This window comes from Anolis carolinensis, chromosome 5, assembly GCF_035594765.1.
Source record: "Anolis carolinensis isolate JA03-04 chromosome 5, rAnoCar3.1.pri, whole genome shotgun sequence".
Taxonomy (NCBI): Eukaryota; Metazoa; Chordata; class Lepidosauria; order Squamata; family Dactyloidae; genus Anolis; species Anolis carolinensis.
The window spans coordinates 13,628,752-13,656,683 of NC_085845.1; the positions used below are offsets into that span (position 1 = coordinate 13,628,752).

Sequence of the window (27,932 nt, forward strand, 5' to 3'; positions counted from 1 at the left end):
CCAAAGATGTGCTAGGTCTTATTTTCAGGGGATGTCTTGTTTTTCCATGAAGAAGAATTCACATTTATTGTTGAACAAAAAAATGAACATTTATTATATACTGTACAGTAGTTGTCATTACAAACCAACATAACCAGACAAACTATCAATAATTTCTTGTTACTACCATTACAGTAGAGTCTCACTTATCCAAGCCTCACTTATCCAAGCCTCTGGATTATCCAACACATTTTTGTAGTCAATGTTTTCAAAACATCGTGATATTTTGGTGCTAAATTCGTAAATGCAGTAATTACTACATAGCATTACTGCGTATTGAACTACTTTTTTGGTCAAATTTGTTGTATAACATGATGTTTTGGTGCTTAATTTGTAAAATCATAACCTAATTTGATGTTTAATAGGCTTTTCCTTAATTCCTCCTTATTATCCAACAAATTCATTTATCCAATGTTCTGCCGGCCCGTTTTTGTTGGATAAGTGAGACTCTACTGTATACTGTACAGTAGTTGTCATCACAACCAACATAACCAGACAAACTATCAATAATTTCTTGTTACTACCATTACAGTAGAGTCTCATTTTTCCAACGTTCTGGATTATCCAACCCATTTTTGTAGTCAATATTTTCAATATATCATGATATTTTGGTGCTAAATTCATAAATACAGTAATTGCAACATAACATTACTGCGTATTGAACTACTTTTTCTGTTAAATTTGTTGTATAACATGAAGTTTTGGTTCATAATTTGTAAAATCATAACCTAATTTGATGTTGAATAGGCTTTTCCTATTAAATAATCCCTCCTTATTATCCAATATATTCGCTTATCCAAGCTTCTGCTGGCCCGTTTAGCTTGGATAAGTGAGAATCTACTGCATTTCCATATACAACCAGTGTGTACATTTACCAATCTTGCATGCTCTGGTGTTTGGTGGGCGCCAGGCATGCTTTCAAACTAAAACTTTGCTAGGTCTTACTTTTGGGGGAGGCCTTATATTTAGCAATTCAGCAAAACCTTTACTAGGTCATATTTTCAGGGGATGTCTTATTTTCGGGGAAACAGGTAGGCAAGGAATGCTTAGGTGTGGTTTTGCCACTTCTTTCCCCTGAAATACAACCAACAGCACTTGATATTTGTTGGTTATCTGCCATCCAAGCACTAACCAGGGCTGACCCTGCTTAGCTTTTAAGATCAGGTGGGATCTTTTTACCTTTGTTTAAGTAGGCTATAGTTTCCAAATCCCAAAACTGTGGCCACTCTTAGAATGAATGGTGGTTTTGGGAATCTGGAAACACCAGCCCTAAAATGTAACTTTCCCAAACTTTCTCCTTATTCAGGCAGGCTTCTGAAACAGAAAGTTTTCAAACAATAGACATGGTTTTAGTTGAATGGTTTGAAAGAGCCATTGCTTTATTTGTTTTATTTGTATCTTAACTGAATTATTTTAATAATTGTAACAATTGTAACAAGGCCCGGGCTGTGGCGCAGGCTGGTGAGCAGCCAGCTGCAACAAATCACTCTGACCAAGAGGTCATGAGTTCGAGGCCAGCTCGGAGCCTGCGTTTGACTCTGTCTTTGTTCTATGTTAAGGCATTGAATGTTTGCCTTATATGTGTAATGTGATCCGCCCTGAGTCCCCTTCAGGGTGTGAAGGGCGGAATATAAATACTGTAAATAAATAAATAAATAAATAGGGTTGTTGTATGTCTTTCGGGCTGTGTGGCCATGTTCCAGAAGCATTCTCTCCTGACGTTTCGCCCACATCTATGGCAGGCATCCTCAGAGGTTGTGAGGATGCCTGCCATAGATGTGGGCGAAACGTCAGGAGAGAATGCTTCTGGAACATGGCCACACAGCCCGAAAGACATACAACAACCCTGTGATCCCGGCCATGAAAGCCTTCGACGACACAAATAAATAAATAATTTGAGTTCAATATCGACATTAGCTTTTGTATTTTTTCAGATGTATTGCTTTGTATGTTGAGAGCTTTTCTGGGTCTCAATCCTGAGAAAAAGCGGGATAGAAATAAACACAATCATCATCATTTATTATCACCATCAGCAGCACCATTTTCTCCATGGTGACATTAGGTCCATCTACACTTTAGAATTAATACGATTTGACTTTGCTTGAACTGCCATGGCTCAGTGTTATAAATCATCAGGGTTGTAATTTTGCAAGGGCATTAGCTTTCCCTGCCAAAGAGTGCTGATGCCACAACAAACTACAAATCCCATGATTCCATAATATTGAGCCATGGCAGTTCAAGAGGTATCAATCTGCATTAATTCTAAAGTGTAGATATACCTCAGTAATCTTTTTAACAGTTATTGTTATCAGAACTGTTGGTTTTCAGGATGTACAGTCAGATTCTGTGTTCTCTTGCTTACTAAGATATAACAAACAAATGACAACAGAAACATGGATTAGGGAGGAAGAAAAAAAAGGTGACGTTGAAACAGCACTGCTTTCTCTGGCTGATGGATGAGTCCAATTTAGGCTCTTGATTAGCATACTAAGTGGTCCCCTGGTTGATAGCAGAGCCGGAGATAGCTTCCCTTTCAGCTTTTGCAGTCCCAGGGTTGATAAATGTATCTGGCACAGGATTACTTTGAGCAAAGTGTAATGCCATTGGGGCAGGTGGCCTCTCTGTTATTTTGCCTCTTGAAATTTGCTCCATGATGTGACAAGGGTTTTTTAAAATTTCACTTGGAAACTGTTGAAAGATCTACACTTAAGTGTATGCCTTGGCTGAGATTGTTAAAATTAGTTTGTAGACTTCAAGTTCCCCAAATCCCCCAGCCAACATAGCCATTGGCATTACTCATTGGGAATTTCTGGGAGTTGCGCTCTTAAGAAGTAACTTTTCCAAGCTCTGAAATGCAGTGCCTGAGGATATGTGTTTTCCAATTTAAATTCCATAGTGTAACGTTGTGTTTCTTCACATTGTTTCTGACTTATGGCAACCATAAGATGAACATATCACAGATTATTCATGGTAAAATTTGTTCAAAGGGAATTTGTTTTTGCTTTTCTCTGAGGCTGAGAAACTGTGACTTGCCAAGGTCACCCAGTGGGTTTCCATGGCCAAGCAGGGATTTGAATTATGGTCTCCAGAGTCCTTTCGAATGTTCAAGCCACTTTGCCATGCTGGCTCTCCCTTGTGGTTATGTTGCACTAACTTTATTAAAGGGTTGAATTACATGTGGAAGTATATTGTTTTTATGGCCAAATAGATTTCTTGCCCTAAGGCTACTGTCTGGAGAACAGAGAGCTCCCCAGGAACACAGAAGCTATCCATTATTCTCATACAGGGATACAACTATAAAGGGCCTTTATTTTCTCCACTTCTCTCTTGCTGGAATTATAAAGTCACTTTTCCTGTGCTTTGGAACAATGCGATCTTAAGTTTAGAAGCATTCAAAATAAAGCATAATCTGTTTAGGAATATACATACGGACCCTTTCTCATTTTTACAGTTTAAATACTATAATCCCACTCTAACTATTACAGGCAATTAGAAACATCTGACTTAGAAATAACTCCTAGTTAAGAACAGGGGTGGGGGGGTGAGACAATAGGAAGTGAGAGAACTCTACTCCTTGGAAGAGAAATCCACTCCTGAAAAAGTTATCATGTGGAAAAGGTGTCTCCACTGGAGCTCTATCACCAGTTCTTGTTTCCACAACAAGCCACATTTTTCAAAATCCAGTTCTCACAGGGACAAAATGTGAAGTGTAATCTTCTGAACAGGGGCACAGACAGCAAAACAAACACTGCAGGGTATTAATTATTCCCTATGCTATCCAATGTGCATATATATTTATGATATATGCATACTAGCTTGGGTCCCTGGCAGTGCCCAGGTTATTTGAAAAAGGTATTGTTTGTTTTGGGGTGTTCGTTAATATCATTTAGTTAACTAGTAACATGATTTATTAGAAAAAAGCCAGTCTTTGATTTTGTTTTTTTATTAATGCTTCCAATAGAAAATACATAATGATGTGGGTGAACTACATTTCCCAGAATCGTGGGTCAATCCTCCCCAAACCAGGCCTGTATGCACAGCTGGCCATGTTGGGTCTGGGTGCCAAGTTAGTTCCAGGTCCATTGTTGGTGGGGTTCAGAGTGCTCTTAGATTCAAGTGAACTATACATCCCAGTCCCTACAAGTCCTATAAATCATGGTGTATTCTCCCCAAACTTCTCTCTCTGTTCAGTTGCTGTGTGCCATAGAAAAGAATGGGAAAGAGTTAAGGGAGCGTCAGTGGGCAGGTTCATGCAAATTTCACACCAATGGAGAGAGAAAGGAACACTGGGATGTGGCTCGCTGTAACCTGCAATGTCTTTGGAGGGAAGGCTTTGGTGGTTCCTCAGCACTGTGGGTTAAAGCAGTTTGTGGAGGTGGGAGGCTGTCTGTGTAAATGGACACCTCTGCCACATACACATATACAGATTTTCACTTTTATTATGTGGGGAGATATATATATATATATATATATATATATATATATATATATCACACACAGAGAGAGGGGGGGGAGGTAGGTAGGTAGGTAGTTACACTTAAAATGTACCTATTCTGGCTTACATACAAATTCAACTTAGGAACAAACCTACAGAACTTACCTTGTTCGTAACTTGGAGACTATCTGTATAGCTGCATCCTATGGGATCCTGGGATTTATTGTTTGAAGAGACAACCAAACTCTCACTGAGAATTTTAAGTGCTCCTAAATTGCAGGTTGATGTCTAAAGGCACCAGATTCTGCCCGATTTCAGAAGTAGAGTCAACCCTGGTTAGTATTTGGATATACGACAATGAATAGCAGATGTTGTAGGCTATGAAGGATTGATAATATTACCTTTGGTTATTTCTTCCTAAGAAAATCAAATAAATAATATAATTTTGTAATGTGAATGAGTACCAAATTTCATTGGATTTCACAAGCTAAGCAGAATCATGCCTGGTTAGTACAGTAGAGTCTCACTTATCCAACATAAACCGGCCGGCAGAACGTTGGATAAGCAAATATGTTGGATAATAAGGAGGGATTATGGAAAAGCCTATTAAATGTCAAATTACGTTATGATTTTACAGATTAAGCATCAAAACATCATGTTATACAACAAATTTGACAGAAAAAGTAGTTCAATACGCAATAATGCTATGTAGTAATTACTGTATTTACGAATTTAGCACCAAAATATCACAATGTATTGAAAACATTGACTACAAAAATGCGTTGGATAATCCAGAACGTTGGATAAGTGAGTGTTGGATAAGTGAGACTCTACTGTACATTGCTGAGATATCAACAGGGAATACCAGTGCTCTTCAAGGCAGGACGAAAGAAGAAACCTGCCCAAAACCCTGGAGATCCACAGTTACCAGTCAAAACTGATAAAACAGGCTTAGATGGATGGCTGGTCTGCTTGGTTGAAGGCAGTTTTATTCCAAAGAACCAGTGTGGTATACTGATTTGAACAAGAAACCTTATGTCTTAGGGTTGTCATAAAGTGGAAAGCTATAAAACTATGAAGTTATGACAAACATTTGGTGTCATTGGTCCAGTATAGTATCCGTCAGCCCTCTAAACCCATGGGTTCTGCATCCATAGTTTTCAATCAATCACTTGATTTTTTTTAAATCCCAAAAGCAAACTTTGACTTTTCACTGAGCATTGCAGTGATGCATAGGATGTCTTGCTGTAGCCTTCTGCAATTTCACAAATCCTCAGGCTCTCTCTGGCACTCGCTTGGGTATGTTGCTGACATTTTACTCTGTCACTGCATATAATGGGACTTGAGCATATACTGATTTTGGTAACCAAATCCCAGGAGATCCCAAGTGGCAACTGTATTTCCAAATTCCGGAGAAGGTGAGATTTAGTGGAAGAAGGAGGAATATATTTAGTGGAGGATTCTAAGTAATTGTTGCCCTAAGGCAGTGGTTCTCAACCTGGGGTCTCCAGGTGTTTTTAGTCTGCAACTCCCAGAAATCCCAGCCAGTTTACCAGTTGTTAGGATTTCTGGGAGTTGAAGGCCAAAAACATCTGGGGACCCCAGGATGAGAACCACTGCCCTAAGGTCTTTGTCAGCCAGTGAGGCTCATGTGAGTTCCAGCAGTTGCCCCATAATAAGGAAGAACAGTTGTTCCAGTAGTATTTATTCTGACAAAAACATGATCTACTGTGACCTATGGCTATCCTAAAAGCTCATCTGCTAAATGGGTTGGTTTCCCTGCTGTTTGTTTCTTTGACCCAAGCCTAAAAGGCAATGTGTGTATTGCTATCCAGTGGATTATGTGTCAATTACTCACCAGGAGATTCCAAATTCAGGCCCCTCTGGTTGTCTACTTGAGTCTTCCTGACATCAAGGTAAAGGTAGGAACAGTGCCGTTATAGCAAATGGGCTATTTTGTCCCACGGTCCATTAAGCCTTTATTTTTGGTGGATTTTTTTTTACAGTGCTACCTAATTTAACAAGTTGGTTTTATGTCTGTCTAACACAATTTCTCTTCTGGTCTTTCAGGTGCATGCATCTATAGAGGCTCATCTTTTGAGGTAGGTCAGATTTCACATTATTTGTTACTTGCTGTGCCAGCCCTGAATTAGTTTTCATTTTATTGGGTGGATAAAGCTTTGCCCTTGAAGCAGTTTCTAGTCTCCTCGGAATGAAAATGAAGGCTTTGAATCATGGAGGGTCTGGAGGGGTCTTTGCCCTCTTGCCTTTTGTGAGCTGTTCTTTTAAGAGAAGATGACAGCGGTGTCAGCTAATGGCATCTGTGCCAGTGTGGCTCTCAATCCATTTGGGGTTTAAGTAAGAACTTTGAAGAAGCCAAGCTAAGATCTAAAACATGTATAGCAAACAAAATTTATTTTGAACTAATCTGAACTGGACTTAGAGCTAGTCAAGTTCAACTTTGAACATTAAAGGAGATAGCCAAGGTTTTGGAATTAGTGAGGGAGAGGATTCAACTTCATGGATAGCTGCTTTGAAGTTTAGATTAAAATCCAGAGCAGGTTCCCCATCCCATGGTAGTTGCCACTTGTCTCTAGATACTACAGTTAAGACTTCATTTGGCTAAAAAGAGGAATGAGGGAAGAAGAGTGAGAGAAGGAGTTGTAATTTTTTGAAAGATACCCTTCCATAACACAGGCCAACACACATTTTGGTGCCTCAAATGTTAGTCCTGTTTCTGGGTTTATTTGACCTGCTGATTCCAAAAATGGCACCAGTTTTCCCTTATCAGCCCTGGCTTTTGAGCTATAGAACATACATCGACCAGTCTCCATCTGCTCACTCATAGCAAACCATGATAAGCATATCTAAGAAACTAGTGCTGTGGTCGTCTATTCAATGGAATTTTCTGAACAGTGCCCCAAATAACCCCAGAAATTGGCCTAAAACTCAAGACACCAAGAAAACAAAATTGGTTGCACTGTGGTTTTAGCACCATGAGAGTATCAACTATATAGATACCATTTTACTGAAGTCTTCTTTTTATTGCATATTTTCTAAAGTGTTAATCTATAATAATTAAGCAGTACAATGACATACCCATATCCACAGACGATACAGATTCATCATTGATATTACTGAATACAATTCATTTACCTAATGTATGTTCTCAGCATGCCATAATGTTGTGTTGCAGGACCCAACAAATTGTTAGAGAGACAATTTTTCTCTGGATGTGGGTATGTGAAAACATAGATATGGATTTTGTGGTTATGGAGGTCTTGCTGTATAAAATAAATATACTACCACAAATAAGCTTATGAGAGGGTTGTTGTATGTTTTCTGGGCTGTATGGCCATGCTCCAGAAATAGTCTCTCCTGACGTTTCGCCCACATCTATGGCAGGCATCCTCAGAGGTTGTGAGGTATGGAGAAACTAAGCAAGGAAGGTTTCTATATCTGTGGAAGTTCCTGGGTGGAGGGAAGAACTCTTGTCTGTTGGAAGCCAGTGTGAATGTTGTAATTAATCACCTTTGTTAGCATTAAATGGCCTTCCCAATCTCACATCCTGGCCTGGGGGAATCCTTTGGAGAGAATACTTCTGGAACATGGCCATACAGCCCAGAAAACATACAACAACCCTGTGATCCCGGCCATGAAAGCCAACACGTTGAACAAGCTTATGAGAAAATCCAAGTTCGAACATTGGAGACCTTTGTTTGTTGTTATTTGCTGTTAACATGACTTCAACTGATGACAGCATTTTGAGCAGGGACTTTCATGAGCTCCAAACATCAAAGCTTTGCTCAGGTCTTACATGATCAGGACCATGGCTTACTTCATTGAGTCAATCCATTTGTAATGCAATCTTCCTTTCCTACTGCCTTTTGGTTTACAAGCATTATCATCATTTCCAATTGGCCAAAAATGTCTCATGTTGTCTTCAAAATATGAGAGCTTCAGTAGTAAACACATCATTGGATGTACATGTACATTAGTCAGTTCAATGGGGTAAACACTGATAGGTTACTAGTTTTAATTAATTTGAAAGACAACCAGAAAATTGTCTATGGTATTTTCATATATTTTCCTTCAGCATTTTAAATATCATTTTAAGCAGATGTGACTTGTTCTAAAATGTCAAAAAACCCCTCTTGCTATTAAGAGTTATGTTATTTTAACGTACATGCAGACTCGTTTATGTATAATGTATATCAAGTCCTGTACAGAATGCGTCTTAAGATTTGAGAAATGTTATTAAAGTTTCATTTTTCATTCAGACATATTTTAATGCTTGGTTGGAGGAGAAAGTGCAAGAAAAGGCCTTCTGGTGAGACTGCCAGACTCAGTTAATATTGCTAAAGCTCTAATTTTGTGCTAGAAATGGTTGCTTGAACACTTTTGGGATGCATGAGTGATTATTTTTGTCTCTTTCTCCATACTTGTAAAAAAAGTATTAGCTGTGTAGGAAAATGTGTTTAAACTTTTGCCCTTTGAAATTGTCATGGTGGGGGAGGTTGTGCTTTAAGTGTTTGAAGACTGGGAAAAGTGTTCTTTTAATGCTTCTACTATAGAAGGGTGACAGCAAAGAGACAGAAGAAAGAATAAATATCAGATGCCATCACAGACCTTATTAGCAGAGATGCCGAGACACAGCTTTCCTTTTTTCAAATTTTCATTGAAGTAGGCTGGAAAAATATCTTGGAAGATTTAATTACTCTTTGATGATAGCAGAATGAAACGATTTTTCTCTGTGTATGTTTCGTGATAGATCTTGGGTATTTTGGTCAGACCGTATGTGGAAGATTGCATCTAGTTCTTGGTACCAGAGTTCAAAAGGGAAATTGCTAAACTGGAAATTGTGCAGAAGAAGGCAAGCAAGATGGTGAATGGTCTTGAAGCCAAACATCATGAAGAACAGTTTAGGGATCTGGATATCTTTACTTAGAGAAGATTGAGAAATGACTTGACAGCCATGTTTCAATATGGAAGTCAATGTATTGTAGGCGACAAAGCAAGCTTGTTTTCTAGTTCTCTGGAGACTAGAACATGAACAAGTAGATCCAGGTTACAAGAATAGAAATTCAATGTAGGAAGAACTTCCCGATTGTGGAAATGGTTTGATGATGCATGGAATGGACCTGCCCCAAAAGATGGTGGATTCTCCTTAATTGTCAAGTCTTCAAATGGTGTTTAGATGGCTATCTCTGAGGCGTTCTTTAGTTGTATGTTGCTACATAGCATGGAGTTGGACTAGATGGCATTTTCCGTGCCTTCCAACACTTATGGATTCTATGAGTAGGTGATATTTTATTTAAAAAGTAATCTCTAGCTAAAAATCAACCTCTTCCCATAACTCCCATCATTACAACTTCAAGAAGTTTACATGCCTACAACATCCTAGTGGTTTCCATGGTATTAGCATGGCTGGTGGCTGCAGTATTAGCCAGTGGGTGAAAGGTTGCTCTTTCAAAATAGAGTAGACTCATTGAAATATCTGTTGAATGGTAAGTACTAATGTCAACACTGATATAAGTTCTACAGTTCTGCTTTCGTTAAGATTTCCATTTGGATTTTGGTTATTGGATATTTGGATAAAAATCAGTTCTAATTGCTTGTGTGCCATTTGTTTATGGTTCAACAACAACAAAGAAATGAGTGTTTGCTTTCAATGCAAGTCAGTGATTCTCAACCTATGGGTCCTCAGATGTTTTGGCCTTCAACTCCCAGAAATCCTAACAGCTGGTAAACTGGCTGGGATTTCTGGGAGTTGTAGGCCAAAACACCTGGGGACCCATAGGTTGAGAAGCACTGATGTAGGTGGTAATGGTAGTGATGGTGGTGAGATATTCTAGATAACTTTGCATACTTGGTTGTTGTTGCATATCTTCAAGTTGATTAGGACTTATGGTGACCCCCAAGGCAAATCTGTCACAGGGCTTTATGTGGCCGATAATATGTGACGTGCCCATGGTCACCTAGTGAGTTTTCATGGGTAAGTGGGATTCGAACTCTGGTCTCCAGATAGTCCAACACTGGCTTCCTCTCTTTGCATGGTAGCACCATCCAAAACAAGCTGTTCTAATTCTTCCCCATTTAGGGTTGCCATGGGACAAACTGGTGTTACTTCATGTCTATTGATTTTTGATGTGGAACTAATTTTTACGTAGGAACACTGAATTCAGTGCTAGTATTGAATTGAAAGCTGGTTCAGAAATGTGAAAAAATTGGTCCAGATGCCTGGTTGGAATCGTGAAATATAATTTCCATCTGGTCTTAGCATCCACGAATCTGACCATAAGCATGTAATCCAGTTGTTTTCTTCCAATCCCATATAAAATGAGAACTTGGATCAAATTGTAGTCATGACCTCCAGTGAGGTGTAGAGCTCTGTTTAGTTTCCTTGTACCTTCTGTTTGGAGTTTCTCCCTCTGTGACTTGCTTATTGTTCCCTTGTTTATACTGGTATTGTGGTATGATCATTGAACTGCGACTCTGGAAACCAGAGTTCAATTCCCCTCAAAGCCATGGAAACCCACAGGCGACCTTGGGTGAGGCACACACTCAGCCCTAGAACATCCCAGAATCGGTTGGCCTGAGTATTGCCATAAGTTGGAAATGATTTGGAGACACACAACAACAGCATGATTAAATCCCTCTAGGAGCTTGAAATGTCTTTTGCCTCCCAATGTTGACATTGTCCCTTTAAAGCTGTCCTGGGCAGAGAGAGAGAGAGAGGCGGGAGATGAAATTGATTAACAGCGAGTTGTCTTTGGCGGATGGCTTGGCGAAAAGCCGGAGCAGATTGCATGCATTTGTTTCCATTAAAAATATACTGTGGAGCATCACGATGTTTTAAAGGCTATTGAGAAATCTGCTTACACTCCATCAACTCTAATAAATCCTGCGGCAGATAATTCTCCCCTCTGCATTTTGGCTCAATAAGTGCTCTAATATACTGGTGGCAAGAATGTGAGGAAATGAGACATCAGAATGTCACCATTCTCTGTTGACACGCGGAGTGATGTTCGCAGGTCTTTTCCTTCCTCCGTCCCAGTCTTTCCATGGAGCCAAGACAATGTGGATGCCAGGCACGTACACGCATCTCGCCTTCATGTTGCACAGCCAAAGTGACTGATGTTCACCCTCCACTTATGATGGAGTGTAAGTTATTTTGTGTAGTTGTACAGATGTTGTTGGTTGGTCAGGAGGGAAAGAACTCATCAGAATGCCTGAGAGGACATGTTTGTTATATCAGATCAGTGCATTAGTCCTTGTAGTCCTGTATTATCTTCTTCATACTTTATCAGAGGGTTATGTACACTACTTTGAATTTGTAGTCCCATGCTTCTGTCTACAAAGAAGGTGTTTCCAGAGCCCGGAACTTTCTTTTTTCAAAAGTAAACTCCAAACTAGCAATGGATGATTACTCATCATAAATGCCAACAACTCCTCATTGTTGTGAATTAAGATATTTCTGACTTAATGGGGATCTTAATGTGACTTCATGTTTTTCTTGGCAAGGTTTGTTCACAGGGAGCGTGATATTGCCTTCCTCTGAGGCTTGTCCAAGTGAATATAGTGGATTTCCAAGGCCAAGTGGGAACTTGAACCCCGGTCTCCAAAGCTATTGTCCAACATTCAAATGATTTAGTTCCTTTTACCAGATGAAAGTTTGAAGCAAATAGACACTCCTCCACATGATTCAGTCCAATGCTTCCAACTCAAACTAGCAGCTGTCAATGATGTTTCCCTATGAAGCCAGAGGTCTTTTGCAGATTTGTACCTAAGATGTGCTGAACATGAAGTGTAACCTGGGACTACTTGCATGCAGAATGCATGTTCTACCACAGGCTTAGTTCATCTATTGTTCCCCATTGAGTGGAATTGAAGGGCATGTTGCCCAAGTCTGGCAGTGGTATAAGGCCATTGTGATTAGTATCCATTAATAATATTTTGACCGTACATGTGTCTGCCTCATCAGCTTGTAAAGCTACCTAAATGGAAGTTCTCTCACTCCAGCTTGTGGCAATGAGTTCCACAGTTTTAGATATGCTCTCCGAAGAACAGTACAAGTATAGCTCACTTTAAAAAGTAGATATGCCACTTGGAGTCTCCTTGAAAGGGAGAAAGTGAGATACAAATACTACAAATAAATACGTTCCTGGGCATTGCTTTTGGACATAAAATTTAGTACCAATGGCAGAAATAACATGGAAAAAATAGAGATAAGATTTCTGTACCTTTGAGAGACGGTTTCAGCAAACACTTTATTTAGAACTAAACACTACGCACAACTGAAATGAAACAAACATATTTTTCAAAGCACTGTAAAGACCACCACATTGTGGGAGATTTCTTCCATAACACACTCAGGGTTGACTTTTTATTTCAGCAGACTCTACTTGTATTTTCTTTACATGCTGGATGAAACTGATGAAGCAAGCTTTTCTGCTTGAAGCCAACATCAAATGTTAGTGTTTCTCCAGCATTCCTTATCCATTCTCCCAATGCAGATGCTGCTAATTTTTTTTTTTTACTAGATTGGGTATGTACTTGGAAGCTTGCAGGCTGGAGGATTCTGGGAGTTGTAGCTCCCAAAATAAAAATTCAAAGTTCAGGTACTCTGTAAAGTTGTCCTGTGAATCTCATTTTGGGAGGAAAGGAGGATGGATGTACATGAAACAAGCAAGGGAATGAATATACAGTATATACTTCCTTTTGTATCTTCCACTTTAAGCATAACAACCTTGGGGTTTTGCATTTGGGAGGAGAGAGAATTTCTCCCTATCCATCTATTCCTCTCCGTGCACAATTTCATACACCTTGATTGTGTTTCCTCTTCCTGGCTGGGTTCTCACCCTTAAGCGAAAAAGCTGTCAGCACTATTCCCTTTCCTATTGATAGAGAGAGGCCTCCAAATTAGAACGGATGACCAGAAAACCCCCAAAGGAAAGAAAAAGTGACTTTGTGAGGGGAACAGCAGAAGCAACAGCAACCACAAAAAATTAGGTCTGTGTTTCATGTGGTGAAGAAACCTAGTTGCTGGATAAAAGAACTCTGATTGTAAGATGCCACTTTAAATTGCAAAAAAAGAGAATGCTGGAGGTTTTATATTAGTATTTTTTCATATGCTGCTGGTTGCTGTTGATATGTCAAATCAAGATTTGTATTTGATAAGAAAGACAATAAACAATGAATCTTGAAAAATATCTAAAACTCATATGTCTGCCTGTAGCAAAAAGACAGTATATGCTAAACATGAGTTTTTTTTAATGTGTGGAGGTCTGTGCACAGCCGATCAACACACAGGCTTCACAGAGTGAGGGTCCCAACCAGTGGTGTGGTTAACATGACGGTGGTGGCTTCTCAATCTGTTGCAGCCTTCTTCTGCCTTCATAGCCATTGTAGCATGTACCATGTTATCTTCCACCTGATCCGCCTGATCTCTGAACTAACCATATCCATGTCTTGTGGCAAGTCACTTCATATGGAAAATCTGCACTCTGTGTTCGCCTATGTGTTTTCAGGTCATTTCCAACTTACGGTAACCTTATAGCAAACCTGTTACAGGGTTTTCTTGGCTATATTTGTTCAAAGTTTGCCTTTCTTTGAGGATGAGAGAGTGAGACTTGTCCAAAGGACTCCTAGCACCAGTTAAGCCACTTCATTCCCTTTCTTTCCCAGTGATATCACAGAGGGCCACCTCACCTAGCCATAGCCAATCCTCTCTGTTCCTTTTCTTTCCCTCTGCTTTGGGCCCGAAAATGTTTATTCTTTTAATTCAAACCCCTCAAGTTATTTTAAGTTGGATAATGGAGGGTCTGTGCACCAAGGCTGAACCAGATCCATCAAGTCACATAGGAGCCATTGTGGTACAAACGGACAAACCAACATGCAAACATGCACACTTTGAGAGAGAGAGAGAGAGAGAGAGAGAGAGAGAGAGAGAGAGAGGCCCCTGGTGGCACAGTGTGTTAAAGCGCTGAACTGCTGAACTTGTGGACCAAAAGGTTGCAGGTTCAAATCCAGGGAGCGGAATGAGCGCCCGCTGTTAGCCCCAGCTCCTGCCAACCTGTTCGAAAACATGCAAATGTGAGTAGATCAATAGGTACCGCTGCGGTGGGAAGGTAACGGCGCTCCATGGAGTCATGCCTATGGCCACATGACCTTGGAGGTGTCTACAGACAACACCGGCTCTTCGGCTTAGAAATGGAGATATGCACCAACCCCCAGAGTCGGACACGACTGGACTTAACATCAGGGGAAACCTTTACCTTTACAATATATATATGCTATATATATGCTATATGCTATATATGCTATATATACATACACACACACACATGCACACACACACATATACAGAAGATATAGATATAAGTCAGGAAATTGTAGTTAAAAAAACAGCTCCAAAAAGCTGAACTAATGTATCCATGGGTCACCTAAAATTCATAATTTTGGCCCTCAAACCTGCCTCTAACTAATAAGATGAGGTCAACTTATACATGACGATATACAGTAATTCCTTGACAAACCTGCATTTTTGGTGCAGAAAAATAAAGTTAGAATAAGAAGCAGCACAATAAAATGCCCAGGCTTTGACTGGATGACATATTTTTAAAGATAATCATGGTACAGCTGGAATTATATTTGGGATTTTGCTTGTTGCATCTTCTGTATGCTGAAAGGCATCTTCAGTCAGTTTTTAAAAACCTGCCACATTTGCATTTTGTTGTTGTTGTTGTTGCCGCCGTTGCCCTTGTGTCTTGAAAAACAGCCTGGAATTGAGAAATGTAGAAAAGGAAGCTTTCCCCCCTTGGCCTAGAGACAGGTGGTGAAAGCATTGCTAAAATTTTAGTCATGCTGATGCAAATTACATTGGATCAGGATAAAACAGTGAAGGTGGCACACTTTCCAGTTTAGCACGAAGCCGAAATGCAGGAAGGGAAAGTTTCATGTAAAAGGGAATAGATGTGAAATTACACCGATATGTAGTCACGAGAATTGCAGATCCATTGACATTACATACTAGAACAGGAAGGGTTTCCTCGCCCACTTGTTCCATATGCATTGATATTTGATGGCTCTAGTCTAAAACTTAATTTGATAAAGTTGCTTTGGCTCAAATATGTTCACAATCCTGAATTGTCTGAAGGGTCGATAATTTGTCAAAACAAAAATTACAGAACTTCTGATCAACGTACACCTTGTAGCATCTTTGACACTAACTTAGAGAAAAAAGTTAGTAGCATACATTTTCGTAGACTTAAGACTACAGAACTTCTGATCAACCTACAATTCCAACGTTTGGATATTCCTTAAACACCATGTTGGTGGGAAAAAATATTTCCTCAAGACAAACATGTTGAATAAAATCATTAACTCTTTTACAGAGCTAATTAACTAAGATGCGTAATGACTATATGTTTGATTTTAAAATAAAACCCTATTGATACAGAAATGCATGTGGGTGGTATTAAAAATGAAATAGCAATTCGTGACCTTAAAAGTCTCAAAGATTTAATAAAGCATGGAGCAGTAAAATTAAAGAGATACTTTAGAGGTGAGAAGCTTTTTATTCACCCAAGATTTTAAAGTATGATATATCAATATTATTTAATTTGCTGTTTTTAATTACTTTGCTTTGTTTTATTGGGATTGTGTTTTTAGTTTTTGTGTTCTTATGAATCTGCTTTGGGATGAATTTTTGATGAAGGGCAGTATATGAATATTTTAAACTAAACAATAAATAATAAATAGATGTTGTACACAATGTCTACTACCAGTCAGTGTGCTATAAAAAAAAGTTCAATGTTTAAGTACAGTTTTGGTCATACTCTAGTAGGATAAGTGAAAATAGTCTGCTTCTAAAGGAAGTATTTGGAAGACGTCACCAAAAGTGATCCTAGGTCTTCTGCTGTCTGAGTTGAAATGCCATCTTCCATTGTCTTCACTAATTTGTGGCATGTCTGGAGAGCAATGGTGGACACTCAAATCTTTGTTTGCAACAGAACAAGTCATTCTCCAAATGTTTGGCTCAGAAGGATACTTCCTTTTAATAAAACATTGTGGGCAGAGTCTCTAGTCTTGTTGCTGCTGCTATTTACAATCAAGTGGACTTTGTTTAAATGGTGACCCTATGAATGAGATACTTCCAAAAGCCCTAGTCAACCATCCTGCTTAGATCTTGCTAACTTATGGCTTTGGATTTCTTGATTGTGTCTATCCGCTTGTAGCACAAATACAGGGAAAAAGGAAGAAACGTGCCAAGAGGAAGGCACGTCAAGCAAACCCTTATGATCACCTCCTTCCATCTGGAAACCTGTCCTCAATGTGAAAGACAGTGTGAAGCCAGAATAGGCCTTCACATTGATTGACGGATCTGTCGCCAGACTCAACTTCTGGAAGACAATAATACTTGGCCTCTAGTGATTGTCCATGACTGTGGTCTCCCTCTTTTCTTATTTCCTTCTATTTTACCAAAGATTATTATCTTTTCCAGTGACCCATGTTTTGTCATGATAGGTCCAAAGTATGACAGACTTACTCTACCTATAATACTTGGGCCTGATTATCTCTATGAGCATCATTTGTGTGGTGTGCTGAAATGGCAACAAATTGTATGCATCTCGTCACATTCAGTTTTTTAAAGTAATGAAACATTTGACCTTGGAACTACACCTGTAAGCAATTACGTCTATTAAAAAAACTAGCTTGGGGACCCAGCAGTGCCCGGGTTATTTGAAAAAGGCATTGTTTGTTTTGGGGTGTTAGGTCATATCAGTTTGGTAATTTGTAGCTCTATTTCTTTGAAAAAAGCCAGTCTTTCCTGATGTATTTTTAATGGATGCTCCCATTAGAAAATGCATAAGGATGTGGGTGAACTGGAATTCCCAAAATTATGGGCCAATCACCCCAAATGCCACCAATATTCAAAGTTGGCCATGTTGGGTCTGTGTGTCAAGTTTGGTCCAGATCTGATGGTGGCTGGGTTCAGGGTTCTCTGGATAAGAGTGAACTACAACTCCCAGATCCAAGGTCAATCACCCCCAAACCCCACCTGTGTGCACAGTTCCTGCAAACCCCTACAGTATGTTCAATTGGTCATGGAGCTTCTCTGTGCTAAGTTTGGTCCTAGTCCATTGTTGGTGGGGGTCACTGTTTCTCTGGATGCAGGTGAACTACAACTCCCAAAATCAAGGTCCATCCCCACAAACCTCTGCAGTATGTTCAGTTGGTCTTGGTGCTTCTCTTTGCCAAGTTTGGTCCCAGTCCATTGTTGGTGGGGGTCCCAGTTTCTCTGGAAGCAGATGAGCTATAACTCCCATCAAGGTCAATTTCCCCCATATGCTTCCAGTATGTTATGTTGGTCATTGGGGGAGGGGGTCTGTGTGCTAGGTTTGGTTCTAGTATGTTATTTTTGGGGGTCACAGTGGTCTCTGGAAGTGAGTGAAGATACTGCAAGTCCCATTGTCCATGGTAAGTTTGGTCCAGATCCATCGTTCATTGAGTTCACAGTGCTCTCTGGATGTAGGTGAACTACAGCACCTATACATCATTGTGGATTCTACCCAAACCTCTTTTTCAGTTGCTGATCAATTCCTCTCTTTGTTGTGTGCCATAGGAAAGAGTAGGAAAGGGTTAAGGGAGAAGCAGTGAGTGGGGTCGTGCAAATTCCACACTAATGGAGAGAGAAAGAAACCCTGGGATGACCATTCTGGAGGAGAAACAGAAAATCTAGGAGGAAATTTTCCCCGTATGAAAGCTTTCACTTGGGTGGTGAGCAGTATGGTGTTGGTGGAGGACATTGGCAGGGTTTGGGCTACATGTTTATAGTGCTCGCTATAACCTGCAATGTCAGATGAGGGAGAGCCATTGGGGTCTCCTGTGCAGTGGGAATTATAGCTGTTTGTGGAGGCAGGAGCCTGTCTGTGTAAGTGGACACTTTCGCCACATACACATTTTTACTTTTATTATGTGTATAGATAGATATTTCCCGAACCTTGCTGATGGCTCATCTTGTTTGCTCTTGTCTCCTTATGCTAACAATATTCTGCGCCGACTGGAGAAGTTTGGGAGTTGTAGTCCAAAAAAGAGAGAAAAACTCTCCCAAGCTCTGGTCTTTCCCATCACTCCTGCGAGACATAGACTGGCAGGTGTGTTACCATTCCTGCCTTAGCCGTGAAATGGCAATTCGTGGTTCAATAAAAGGAAATGTAGGTAGAATTATGTATGGAACATTTGAAAATATATGCGCGTAAATCAAACAAGTGGCCCATTGGTCTATGCTCCAATTATAGGATGTTGCTGCAGATACCATCCATTCCCAAGTGGTGTATATATTGCACCTGTTTGATATTGCTTATACCTAGGAAACTCTTTCACTGGGATTTATTTCCAAGTGAATTGAATGTGAATGGAATTAATATTAAACTATGCATTCCATAATTGATGGGGAGACATCCAACTGGACGAGAATTGCATAAACATTTGAGTCCTTCGTCCATGGATGGTTTGGGAAGATGGTAACAAGCAACAACTCCTTTGAGTTGTGGCTCCGTCTGTGGAGTGCATTTCCCATGAGGCACACCAGGCTCATCATTATTGTATATTTAGTGCCAGCTTAAAACTGCTCCCAGGTGCCTCTCTTCCTCCTTATACCTCCAGCGGTTTGTCTTAAAAATAAATAAAATAGATGAATTCGCGACTGACTCGCTCGGGTACTTTCCTTTCAACTGCTTTCCTCTTTGTCTTAATGATGCTTTAAAGATAACACATTATGTTTTAAAAAGGATTGATTATATACATTTGTACCTGCTTTTTAAGCTCTTAAGGTTGCGTTGTTGTTGTTGTGTATCTTCAGATCTAAGGCAAGCATATCACAATATTTTCTGGGGTTGAGAGCAGGTTTTCATGTCCAATCGGGGAATTGCATGTTAGTCTCCAGGGCCGTAGTCCAGCGCTCAAACCACTACATCATGACAGCTGTTTGTACATAAGTAAATGGTAAATATGATATTCTGTGCAAAAGAAGTGTGTGGTGTATGTTGCCTCCTGGCAAAATCAACAGCTGTGGAGAGGGTTGAAATACTTTTGGATCTGTTGAGATCCAAAAGTATTTCAATTGTTCCTGAATTTCCCAGCTGTTTTTCCCCCCACTAGATGCTAATGTTTTTGGTCTATAGCTGTTTGGTTATTGAATTGTATTTTATTCCAGATGAGTTCCATGAACGATGGTGCTTAGGGAGGCCTGCTGCTGTTTATTGATTGAAAACATGCATATCATTCTTTAAAATTTCTTTCCTGAAGCAGAGTCACCAAAACAGTCCTGAATATTGTGACTATTTGTGTTAGCAGCATTTTGAAGTAGAACTAGTGGACAGCACTTGGATTAATAATATTTGTCACTTGCTCTTTTTTATCGTGTCAGAAGCGACTTGAGAACATACTGCAAATGGCTGCTGGTGTGAGAGAATTGGCCGTTTACAGAGATGTTGCCCAGGAGATGCTTGGGAGGATTCTCTCATGGTCCCTGCAAGCTAGAGCTGAAGGATGGGAGCTCACCCCATCTCACGGATTCGAACTGGCAACCTTTAGTTCAGCAGTTCAGCCAGCACAAGGGTTTAACCCAGTGGCTCTCAGCTTCTGGGTCCCCAGATATTATTGGCCTTCAACTCCCAGAAATCCTAACAGCTGGTAAATTGGCTGGGATTTTTGGGAGTTGTAGTTCAAAATACTGGAGAACCACAAGTTGAGAACCACTGGATTGTGCAACCACTGCTGTTTTGTGTTCTCAAGTGAGGTATCCCTTCCTAAGGCTTCGAAAGACCATTTTATTTTCCTGTAAACTTAGTTAATTAGGAACATAAAGGGCAGAAAAGCCAAATGACTCATCTGGGGATCACTGTGAGAGAAAAGCTTAGCATTCTTCCCTCGTTGCCACATTTCAGAGCATAATTAGAAAGGAAGCTTTGTGATGTTGTTGTTTGCTAGCAATTCGACTTTGACTTATGGCATATAAATGAGAGGTCACCAAGAGCCATTAACTGCCCTTCTCAGATCTTGCAAACTCTGGGTCGTAATTTTCTTAAATAAATAAATTGCCCTGTAGAGTGGTCTCCCACTTTTCCTATCGCCTTCCATTGTACTGAGGATTATCATCTTTTCACATGAATCACATTGTTTCATGATATGTCCAAAGTATGATAGCCTGAGTTTTGTCATCTTGGCTTCTGCGGAGAGTTTTGCTCAAGGAGCCATTCATTTGTCTTTTTAGCAGTCAGTCATATCCATAGAGCTCTTTTCCAGTTGTTAAAATGAGTTGTTTTCCCAGCTTTCTTCATTCTCCAGTTTTCCCAGCCACACATAGAAATCAGAAATTCTTTGGCCTAGATGGTCCTGACTTTGGTATTTATGTCTTTACATTTGAATTCAAACTTAGCTCTATCTTTGTTAGAGGTGTAACTGAATCCTAGACTAGGTTATTTAATCATCAAGAAAAATGTGCTTCTAAGCATACATAAGATACATTATAAATCACAGTGAGCAACCAAAGGCAGCTCACGCCTCCTGAGATTAGGAGTTGAGGCTTTCAGGTAGGCTCCATCCTTTACAGCTCTCTCTAGAGATTAAGTACCACTTCACTCGCTGAACTCTGGGTATCATAAAACAATTTAATATTGTTTCTACATATATTTTAGCTGGGTTACAGGTGCACTTCCAAAAGGAAATATACAGAAAAGGGCATATTTAGTGTAAAAGACCCAAGATGCTTATTGAACCTGAAGACAAAATAATAGGAAATGCAGGTTGAGCATTCCTTACTCAAAATACCTAGAATGAAAAGTTTGGATTTTTCTTTTTGGATTTTGGAATACTTGAACACACATAACGAGATGTGTTGGAGATGGGACCCAATTCTAAACATGAAGTTCATCAATGTTCATACAGGCCCCCCCGGTGGCGCAGTGGGTTAAACTCTTGTGCTGACAGGACTGCTGACTAGAAGGTTGGGTTGTTGACCTGAAGGTTGCCGGTTCAAATCCAACCCGGGGAGAGCATGGATGAGCTCCCTCTATTAGCTCCAGTTCCATGTGGGGACATGAGAGAAGCCTCCCACAAGGACGGTAAAAACATCCAAACATCCAGGCGTCCCCTGGGCAACATCCTTGCAGATGGCCAATTCTCTCACACCAGAAGCGACTTGCAGTTTCTCAAGTTGCTCCTGACATGAAAAAAAACCCAATGTTAATTTATGTACACTGTGAATGTATAGCTTGAAGATACGTTTACACACATTAAATATAATTATGTGCATAAAACAAAGGTTGTGTACTTTGAACCATCAGAAAGCATAGGAGTCACTTTCACATCCATCCATGTTGGCAATCTTGGAATTGCAGGAAGATATTTAAAAGAAATGTATACATTTGAATATGCTGGTTTTCAACTAGGAGTTTAAGAAAGTTGCTCATGTCTCCACTGGTGGAAAAATGGCAAGTCGTGATGGTCCTGACCCAATCTACTCCATTCCACTCCAAGCCAATCTGATTGCTAGGATAGGATAGTTTTATTTGTCATTGTGCTGTTGCCTTGCCCCGCACACACCACAAAACAACACACCCATCCCTCCATACCACCACATAGCCCCCAATGCCACATCAGTGCAAAACCACAGAGTTCAACGCAACTGCAGCTCTAGGATAAAAACTATTCTTAAGTCTGTTTGTCCTTGTCTTTGTTACCCTGTACCGTCTGCCAGATGGCAATGATTCAAAAAAGGAATATGCCAAATATGCTAGGAATGGGAATGAATGTGATCCCATGAACTTTCTATGGCAGGAAGGCAATTTCTGCAGGTTAGTTGCCCTCCAGCCAGGTAGATCATCATGTTTATTACCTTTCCTTTCAGCAAAGGGACATGGCCACATGGTGCCATTGAAATCTGGAAGTCCCTACCACTTTCTTTCTCTTGTCCTTTCTAACTTCTAGCCATAGTATAGGATAAAATTCTACAGTTCCTATGAAAGATTGGCCCATATCTCTTCGAAACTGCAAGTAGGGGGCAGATTTTTGAGTGGTCCATTTGGGAAAAAAGCTCTCTACAGTAGAAAAGTAACATGGAATGGGTGATCGTTCCTTCGGTCTTTTCCTGATGTGTTTCCTGATATATTCAACATGCGAATGCTTTTTCGTGAAAGAGCACTAAAAATTGGTCTGATTCCCCACCTGCAGCCAGAAGCGCATATGGTCCATTTCATGTTGTTTAGATTGATCATGCAGAAATGAAGAGGAGAAGGAGTTCAGTAGTGGGACTGTCTGGGAACATTTATTATGCAACCCAATCATTATTTTTCTGTCTATATTTGAAACATCAGCCTGAGAGACAAATCCATGAGGCATTCTTTCAGGGTTTGCAGAGTTCGTGGTGGATTTGAATTACAGAAATGCAAGAAGATGTTTCTAAAGTTTGTATATAGAATATGACCTGGGAGTGTAGATAACAATTCCCATGCATTCAATGCCTAGAAGAGTTTCTGCTCAGCTTCGATTCTCCTCTATCTTCTCCGTGTTACTGAAAGCATTTATTTTCAGGAGTAGGGGCTGGAGAGGAAGGAACCTCATTATATTTCATGGGATGGGGACATTCATCTCATGGCCTCCCATTATGCCGCCACGAAGCCCATTGAACCTGTTCACCCAGTAATGGAAGAGGTGGTCCCCAATGAAAGCACACTGGCTCTGTGATTAATATTAACCACTCCGTAATGTCACAGGCAATTTATAAAGCTTGCTTCTCTGTGCAAGGCTGGTATTGCTCTGCTCTGCACATCCAGAAAATGCTTGAGTTTCCTGATACACATCAAGTCTGTGTAGTTTTCTAATTTCGCAGATAAGAAAACAACACATCGAGGAATGAAGGATGCAAGATTGGATTTGCTGTGTTTTGCTTGCATTTTCAAAAAGCCATCAGGAAGATAATTTTTTGAGTGATGAGTCTGCATGAAAAGCTACCTTTAAGGCTTAGCACGCTTCTCCTATGAATGCTCCCAGATGTTGTTGCACACAACTTCCATTATTCCTGGTCATCCCTGACCCTGTTCATGTTGGGTGGGATGATGGGAATTGTAGCCAAGAAAAATGTGGAGGGCTTTAGGTTAGAAAAACCTGTCCTAGGCTGGATCTGCACTGTTATATAATCCAGTTGAGTGCAATTAACACTGCATTCTGACATCTGCATTATATGACAGCAGGAACCATGGTGCCGGTTGAACTGTTGACCTAAAGGTTGCTGGTTCGAATCCATGAGATGGGGTGAGCTCCTGCCTGTCAGCTCTAGCATGCGGGGACATGAAAGAAGCCTCCCAGCAGAATGGTAACACATCTGGCGTCCCCTGGGCAATGTCTCTGTAGACGGCCAATTCTCTTACACCAAAAGCGACTTGCAGTATGTTCTCAAGTCGCTTCTGATAAGTTTTTAAAAAGATTATACTGCAGTGATCCAGCCCTAGAAAGTATCCTTACTACGTCCCCATCTACACTGCTATATACAGGCAGTCCCCAAATTACAAACAAGATAAGTTTTGTAGGTTTGTTCTTAAGTTGATTTTGTATGTAAGCCGGAACAGGTCCTTTTTAAAAATGTAACTCCAGCAAGAATATATAGATATTAGGTCTGGATAGCATAGGGAAGGGTTAACATCCCTAGGTTGTTTGTTTTGCTGTCTGTTCACCTGTTCAGAAGATTTCACTTTACTTTCTGTCCCTGTGATCATTGGATTTTGAAAAAATTGGCTTGTTGTCAAAAGAAGTATTGGTGATAAAGCTTTGGTGGAGACACCTTTTCCCCAGGAAAAGTTTTCAGGAGCAAACTTCCCTTCTGAGGATAGATTTCTCTTGCTTACTATTGTCTTAACTAGCAGTCATTTGTAAGTCTAATGTTTGTCATCACACTAGAGCAGGGGTCCCCAAACTAAGGCCCGGGGGCCGGATGCGGCCCATCGAAGCCATTTATCTGGCCCCCACAGCACAAGGGCAGAAGGGGGTTGGGCTAAATAATCCAAGGGGTCTCTTCTTCTCTTACAACCCTTATTATTATTATTATTATTATCAACACAACGACGTTGTATGGCACAGCAAACAAGATAGATATGCTGGATTTCGTTTCGCAAAACCACAAGTCGAACACTTCCCAAGTGTCTAGGACTGTGTGATGTATTTTCTGATGATGTGTGCAGATCCCAGTAGGGTGGCCTTTTGCAGTTGGCAGATGGTGATTTTGTCAATGTCTATTGTTTCCAAATGCCGGCTGAGATCTTTTGGCACAGCACCCAGTGTGCCCATCACCACCGGGACCACCTGTACTGGTTTCTGCCAGAGTCTTTGAAGTTCAATCTTGAGGTCCTGATAGCGGCTGAGTTTTTCCTGTTGTTTTTCATCTATGCGACTGTCACCTGGGATGGCAACATCAATGATCCAAACCTTGTTCTTTTCCACAACTGTGATGTCTGGTGTGTTGTGTTCCAGAACTTTGTCAGTCTGGATTCGGAAGTCCCACAGTATCTTTGTTATTCTTTATTCAGTATTCTTTATTATTATTATTATTATTATTATTAACATTGAAGCTGGGTAGCCATCTGTCAGGGATGCTTTGCTTGTGATTTTGGTGTGCAGAGGCAGAAGGGGGTTGGACTAAGAGTCTCTTCCAACCCTCTTTTTATTATTATTGTTATTGTTATTATTATTAATTATTATTGCTCAGTGGCCAACTATAGTCCGGCCCACCAACAGTCCGAAGGATCGTGAACTGGCCCCCTGTTTAAAAAGTTTGGGGACCCCTGCACTAGAGCATGGATCCACTTTCTGCAGAATTCTGAGGTTTGTAGTTTATTGAGACCCAGGGTCTGTCTGGCTGAGCAGTTTAAAGGCTCCTCCCTAAACTACAAGCCCCAGAATTCTGCAGGAGGCAGAAACCAGATTTGAAGTGGAGCCATGCTCTAGTGTGATGAGGTCCTCAGGAGACTACCTGTAATGTAGTTTAACTGCATTGAACTGTATTATATGAGTCTACACTGCCATATTCAGTCAGTCTAATTAAACTGTATGCTGGGAAGTAGCAGCCTGTAATTAAAGGACCAAAGCATTGATATCTCTGGCCCACCCCCTGTTTGGGTATCAGCCAGCATACCAATGCCTTAAATCAAGAAATAGTTTTCTAAGATCTACAGAAATACTCACAGGAACATCTCAGCAAGCGAGAGTCCAAAAGTGGCAGGCTAAAACCAGGAACCTCAATTGGTGGCTGATGCCGGATGAGAGACTCCCTCCAGAGCACACAGAAGACTGGATGACTTGGAAGGCGTTGAACAGACTGAGCTCTGGCACCACAAGACGCAGAGCCATCCTTAAGAAATGGGGCTACAAAGTGGAGTCCACGACATGTGAGTGTGGAGAAGAGCAAACCACAGACTACCTATCACAATGCAGTCTGAGTCCTGCCACATGCACAATGGAGGAGCTTCTTATAGCAACACCAGAGGCACTCCAAATGGCCAGCTTCTGGTCAAAGGACATTTATTATAATGCCAAGTTGTTTTTTAAAGCTTTGTTTGTGTTTTCAAATGCATTACAACTTATACCCTCGGTTCGCTTCTGACACAATAAATAAATAAATAGTTAAACTGCATTATATGGAAGTAGAAGGGCCTACATTTTCCACGCCCAAACTATAATGAGAAAGCATACTCTTTCACCAGCTTACGTTTGTTTCTTGGCCCTCATGTGAACCAAATGATTACTTTTTCTAAGAAGATAATTTACGACACTGTGGGTGATGTTCTGAACTTCTGACATTTACTGCTGCTAAATGTTATTTATTTATTAGCTAAAATATTTACGCTCTGCATGCTATCAAAAAATCTCAGGGTGGTGTACTATAAAATCAATTTACAACGGTTTTAAATTTAAAACAGTAGGAATATATTATGTTTGTGTGTTACACCCCCTGTTAACTTAAGGTGACCCCATGAATTTGAAAGGTTTTTCTTAAGCAAGGAATATTCAGAGGTGCATTTGCCAGATCCTTCCTTGGAAATGTAGTTTGTAATCTCATCTAGTTAGTAGCCAGTGTTGACCCTGCTTAGTTTTCACTTTCAGACAGGCTCTGGTGCCCATTTGGGTCCTAAGATGTACTCAATAGTGGAAAATATATTACACAATACGTTCAGTCCTCTGTGTCCATTGTTTCAGCCATCAACAGCTTGAACATATGAAAAGAAATTCCAAAAAGTAAACCTTGATTTTGCCATTTTATATAAAATAATGCCATTTTATTATACAGTTGTATATAATGGGTCTTGAGCATCCACAGATGTTGGTATCAATGGTGTGTATTTGTCCTGGAACCAAAACTCAACAGATACCAAGGGGCCACTGCATAATAATATAGATAAATTTAAAATAAAGTATGTGCATGAACTGGGTAACAACAACGTGTTTGTAAATAGTTTCTTTCAAGCTTTGCCAAAGAGTACTTAATAAACTAAGAAAAATAAGTATGCAATGACATTGGAATTTTTCACTCCCCCTCCCTTTCTATGCACTGAATGTAAAAATAAATAGGAGATTGTGAAGAGCACATACAACCATGGGTTAATCTACATTGTAGAATGAATGCAGTTTGTCACCACTTGAACTGCCATGGCTCAGTACTATGAAATCCTAGGAGTTGTAGTTTGGTGAAGTATCACTCTTTGACAGAGAAGACTATTGTAAAACTATGATTCCCAGGATTCCATATCATTGAGCCATGGCAGTTAAAGTGGGGTAAAACTGCATTAATTCTACAGTGTAGATGCACCCCCCCCCCAAATCATGAAGAGTAAGAGCTGCTTTACCAAAGGAAGCAGCGACTTCAGATTGTTACATTGTTTAGCCGCCTTATAATAATAATAATAATAATAATAATAATAATAATTATTATTATTATTATTATTATTATTATTATTATTATTATTATTATTTTATTCTTATACTCCGCCCCATCTCCCCGAAGGGTCTCGGGGTGGCTAACATGGGGCCAAGCCCGGTTGTCAACAATATAAAAACAAGCAGTAAAACAAATCAGACAACAATAAAACAAGTTATAAATACACATTCAATACACAATGATAAAATCATGGATAAAATCTGTAGGGAACTGGGCCAGAGTGCTAGTTATGTCGGTATTCTCTGTCCATTTCAATAAGCTTGTGCCCATTTGGTGATCATGTCGTAAATCTTTGCTGTCTTACCCAGCAAAGGGCATTGCTGGTCATGAAAGTGTTTGTGAATTTTCTGGAATATTCTTGTTTTTGTTTACTCCCTATTTCCAGGTTTATTTTTTAAAAATCCTGATACAGATGAAAAAGCTGAGCCGGTGAAACTTGAAACGTACTTAAGGAAAGGAAAAAACACG

General features: G+C 40.1%; 1 protein-coding gene across 1 annotated transcript in view; it reads left to right on the top strand.

Annotated features, from left to right (window-relative positions):
- The window catches only part of fras1 (Fraser extracellular matrix complex subunit 1), a 386,797-nt gene that overhangs the window by 17,289 nt on the left and 341,576 nt on the right, over positions 1-27,932 (top strand). The window contains exon 2 of the mRNA XM_062981362.1: positions 6,545-6,576. Within this exon, the coding sequence (XP_062837432.1) occupies positions 6,545-6,576 (32 nt within the window). The remainder of the gene's footprint in view (positions 1-6,544; positions 6,577-27,932) is intronic.